We start from the raw sequence: 5,114 nt of genomic DNA on the forward strand, positions 1-5,114 counted from the left end.
TGATAGTTGATGTACATAGGTAATTACTAAAATGTTATATTTTAACCAATAAATTACTTACTCGTGGTTAAGTCAGAAGGTTGAAAACTGTGATAAGACCGATGCTGAGCAATTTACTGCTATATATACTTAATTCCAGGCATATTATACAATTTAAAAAAAATGAGTTTAAAAGTGAACCTCCATCAGATGGTGAATGATGATGTGCATTTTATTAAGTATTTAGATTTCAGAAATAATTCATATGACATAAAGGATAAGGTGACATTTAGACGAATGTACCGAACATATCACCTATCGCATGAGCAAATTAGTCTAAAATTTACCTTTTGACTCCTATGTTTTTCATACATGTAACACTCTACTTTACATTGCTTCTCTCATTATCCAAACATACATAAAAAAATATAGTTTCGTCAAATTGACCTTCGAGGCCAATAGGTGAACTGATGCTGTTCTAATTGGGGTCTCCTAACGTATTGTTAGCAAGAGTGGCAAGCTTCTTCGGAGGTCTTTCCATCTTCGATGCTAGATGTGGACGACGGCCTCTAGACCCGAATCAAGACAACATCAGTTCATTTATTGTTTTTATGGAGAAGTGATGAAAGCACAGTTCAAGATAGGAGCGGCTGGTGTAGAGGTGGTGAAAAGTATGCACAAAAGGTACCCCAGCTAACGAGCCGTCAATGACTGAGAACAGTTGCCAGCTTGGTAGCCGCGTTATCTTTTTCTCTCTTTGATATTGCAAGCGTCAAGTGACGAAACACTGATACCTATTCGTGATCTTCGCAACAGCTGGTACACAGACTTGTCACTGCACGTGTAACGATTAGTAGTTATGTGGACCATTCGATTTTTAGAGTTATTGCTGTTACCACAAAATATAAAAATGAGTATAGTGTGAAAATATCAAACAAAAAACAATGTTTTATCGTAAGCGTCAAGTAATGAAACACTCATACCTTATCATGACCTTCGCAACAGCTGGTACACATACAGGTGTCAATTGCGCGTGTGACGATTAGTAGCTATTACCACAAATACAAAAATAAGTTGAGTGTGAAAATATCAGAAAAAAAAACAATGTGCTTCCACGTAGAATATGCGGACACTGTGGTTACGGTGCAATAAGTATGAACTGGCGACTTCACACAAATACGTGTCGTCATTGCCGGAGCAATTGGGGCTCGGTGTAAGATATCTCATTCTATTTCTTTTTCATATACCTTCTTCTCCCTTAATTTTTCCGGAGTACTGGTCAGATATAGCGTATAAGCTTTACGTAATTTTAGGATCCCATATAAACAAAAAGCATTGTTAGTAGCAATATTAATTACAAATAAATTTTTACTAACACTTGTAGAATTGTAGAATTTACGAAAATGCTGTTCGTGTAGTTGGCTAAAGTTTATTCCAAAGTTACTTTAAAGTTACTGTCATTTTATTATTCGGCATTGGGAATGGAATGGGAATAGCAAAAATCTATGTAATTATATCTTGTTTATTTAACAACAAATACATGATCAAACTTATTAGTAATTGCGGTAAAAATAAACCAGGGTCTTTTAATTTGGAGTATTGATCTGATGTTGTGTCAACATAGATTTTCTAATTTCTACATCTTTTTACTGCGTTCATAGCTCTAAGAAGGGGATACCTTGGTCCAAAATTACCATCAAAATCGTCTTCATCAATAGCCCAGTTCATAACGCCTCCAAGACCTTTCGAACAAACGAAATTTACCTAGAAAGGGAATCAGAGACATAAGATTAAAGGTTGGACACTTCCGTCATTCAGCCTTTATCGCGCAAAGGCTTTCTAATAAGACAACTGATTACTTAATACAGGATTTCTAAAAGTACCTATATTTATTTTCCGTTACCTTAGCTGAAATAGATCTCACGTTGTCGTAACCAACCCATTGGTTCCCTGAACATGCAAAAGGGGATTCGTAATTCTGATCATATGCTTCAGCCCATCCTTGCTGGATCTTTTCTAGGAAAAAATGGAGCACAACACACTTCCAACAGGATCGTGGAGGGGTGCATTTACTCCAGTGGAGCCATCCCAAGATCCATGTAAGTCGTAAGACATGAAATTGATCAGATCGACTGCACTGCAAATGAAATGATAGTATATAACCTTTTGCATTTGCATATTTGCTGTCATACGAATTTCCGATATTTTATCAAACTTGAGGAATCATTAATTTAGATAATGGCCATTACTCAAATTCATACTGGATTAATTAATGCAACTAGGTACATCAAAATGAAGAATTGATAAGAAGTGACTAATACGAGTTCAATTTAAAATGATATAATGCATGTTTTCCGAGCTTTGAGTACATCCCGAGAGATAGCCCTATCAAAGAATTGTGAAATCAAGTTTCCATCACCGATATGCGAGGTGAGGTCCATAAGTTCGCGGCAGGAAAGGGAAAGGGAGAAGCTAAAATTTTTCACTGTACATTTCGCCAATTAGGAATTCGTCGTTGGTATATAAGTAAAAGTTTAAGTCTATGACGTTATTCGTTTAAGAGTTGTCACCCTTCAAACAAGTCAATTGAACACCACGCTGTGATAAAGTTGCTGGCAAAGCAAGGGATAGTCAGCTCAGTTTATAATGAGCGAAATGAAAGTTAAACCTGAGTTCCCATAGGAATCGATACAATGGCACCCCTATGAAGCTCAAGATGGCAGAATCGGCTGGGAAGTGGGAAGAGCTACAGTTTTTGTAGACTGTGAAGGACTTTTACAAGTAAATTACAAAGAAAATGTTACCACAATCACTGGAAACTACTATGCTGCAATACTGGTAAAGTTAAAGGATGCCATTTGGGTAAAAAGAATAGGAAAATTGTCGAAATATGTGCTGCTCCTGCAGGATAATTCGCCAATGCACAAATACAGTGTTGCGATGACTTCTCTACACAAACAAGGATTCTATTCTCTAGTTTAACCATCTTGAAATCCAGACTTGGCTCCCACTAGTTTTTATTTATTTCCAGATTTGAAAAGGGAGCTTAGGGGCGAAAATTTTCTAATGACAATGAAGTCAAAAAAGCTGTTTCGGCCCGTTTTGAGGGCAAAAACAAAAAAAAAATTTGTTGGTTTAGAGAAGTTCTAGTCTGAAGAATAACTTTGTGTTTTAATTTTTTAACACTTTCATTCCGCGAATATCTGAACCTCTTTTCGTAGGTATATAAATTATTTTTCTGTTCTAAAAATGTCATAAACCATTGAATAATTGATTCATGCAGAATCTTAGTCATTTCACAACAATTTTTATGCCACTATAACAATTGTACGTAAATAGGTACAACAACATACTTTGAAAGTGCCGGGACGTCGTAAGCGTCGTCTATGTAAGAAGGTGATGGTTGTACTGCTACTGTAATTAAAAGTCCCAATGGTTCGAAAGCCGCCTTTACTTCTTGCAGCAGTGTAATCAAATTTTCCTAAATAAAAATTAGTCTGTTATTAATTTGTTAAGATGTAATGAATGGTTTATTGTTTTTAAATTTTACTTCATTATTCGAAAGGCCATTAATGAAACCTTTAAATCGAAGAGCAGAAAATATTTTTTTTGCGGAATATGATGCAAACAGATTTAAATCATGCAGCTTTGGAGGGACTTCATAATTTGTTATTAAAGAGGTCACCTTAGATATCTCCTTTTGCGGTTAATTATGAAAAATTATTGCTGTTGTCACACCCTCGTTGGGAATGGAACCCGGGACTTTTGGCTTTAGGCGCTAAATCTCTGACCATTAAGCTACAGACTATACTTCATTTACTTTCTCTAGCGATGTGCCCTTCCAATGTCTTGGATTCGCGCTGGCAAAATCGTAGGTAGGGCGAAAAAAGCTCATTATACTCTCGACTCTTGTTCATTAAACATACTTTTTCAAAGTTTTGTTCAATCATGAATAGTAGTGCGAGTCGAAAACAAGCGTTAAAGCCTTTAATATGTCTTCAAATATAAATAAACATCTCGTTAATATTTTCAGTAGTAAATGGTACCCAATAACAGCACATTTAAGCAATGCAATTTTAGTGGATAAAATGGTAAATTTTTCCGTGCAGTACTGTACGGATTATACGCTCCTCACCGGTTGAGTGTTTGGCCGAGAGTCTCCTTCCTTGTCTGGCCTGGTGCTGTTCTTTTCTACTTTGCGCCGGTCAAACTGAAGGTCACATCGCTACAGAAACTAAACGAAGTGAACGAAAGGTGACAGCAACAACGAGAAAAGGCGCTAACAAACTTAGCAAATTGGCTAAACTAATTTTTATATATATATATATCTCAGTATCTATAAAATACTTTGAAGCAATTTGTTCTCTATACTTGATAGATATTAATGTCCCTGCAAGGACTTATTGAACTTAGATTGCCGAGATCATCAATTTGATATACTGTGGGTACATGTGTCTACGAATACAGCACATCCGAAATAGATTTTGAATTCCTATGTATATGAATGGGCAATAAAATTAATAGCAATCCATACCTTGTCTGCTCCACCAAAAGCAGAGTCCCTTTGAGCAGGATACTCCCAGTCTAAATCGAGGCCATCAAAACCATAATTATGTATGAAATCTATAATCTGTTGGATAAACGTTGCTCGTTTTGAGGCACTCGCAGCTACTACCGAATAAGCATAAGAACCTTGACTCCATCCGCCCATGGCAACTAAAAATTTTACTCGAGGGTACCGAGCTTTAAGGTTCGTCAAATTTCGGAATCCCCCTAGTTAACAAATGAAGACTTTTAGAATGCTTGTCCAACCCAATTTTCATTAAATTAAAATTGTTTGTCAATTTGAAATTTGAGGAGGAATTTCTATGTATCTATGCTATTATATTCCTTGCTCTTACAATTACTATACTAAATCCATTATGTAAAATATCCTGAATGTAGTAAAGTAAGTACAAAACAGTAGACATACCTCGGTTCACGTCAAGAGCAGGATCTAAAATTTCGACATCTTGAGTGGCGTTGTTCAATCCAATGAAGCTGTAGTAGATATGAGTACATAAGGAAGGATCTATATCACTGGTTCCGAAGCTTCCAATGCCTGGCCTATTTATTGCCCAACTTCCGTAATAGCA

The 5,114-nt window shown here is 36.3% G+C and overlaps 1 protein-coding gene across 1 annotated transcript; it reads right to left on the bottom strand.

Annotated features, from left to right (window-relative positions):
* Positions 1 to 1,487: 1,487 nt before the first annotated feature.
* Positions 1,488 to 5,111, bottom strand: LOC108743657 (endochitinase-like; the record flags this gene model as incomplete). Its single annotated transcript, XM_025979534.1, has 6 exons — positions 1,488 to 1,743; positions 1,883 to 1,995; positions 2,031 to 2,116; positions 3,333 to 3,460; positions 4,514 to 4,752; positions 4,952 to 5,111. Coding segments are annotated over 6 exons (861 nt in total), but the record flags the coding sequence as incomplete, so codon positions are not given.
* Between the last annotated feature and the right edge of the window lie 3 nt (positions 5,112 to 5,114).

Source organism: Agrilus planipennis, unplaced genomic scaffold (genome assembly GCF_000699045.2).
Source record: "Agrilus planipennis isolate EAB-ADULT unplaced genomic scaffold, Apla_2.0 scaffold1377, whole genome shotgun sequence".
Lineage (NCBI taxonomy): Eukaryota > Metazoa > Arthropoda > Insecta > Coleoptera > Buprestidae > Agrilus > Agrilus planipennis.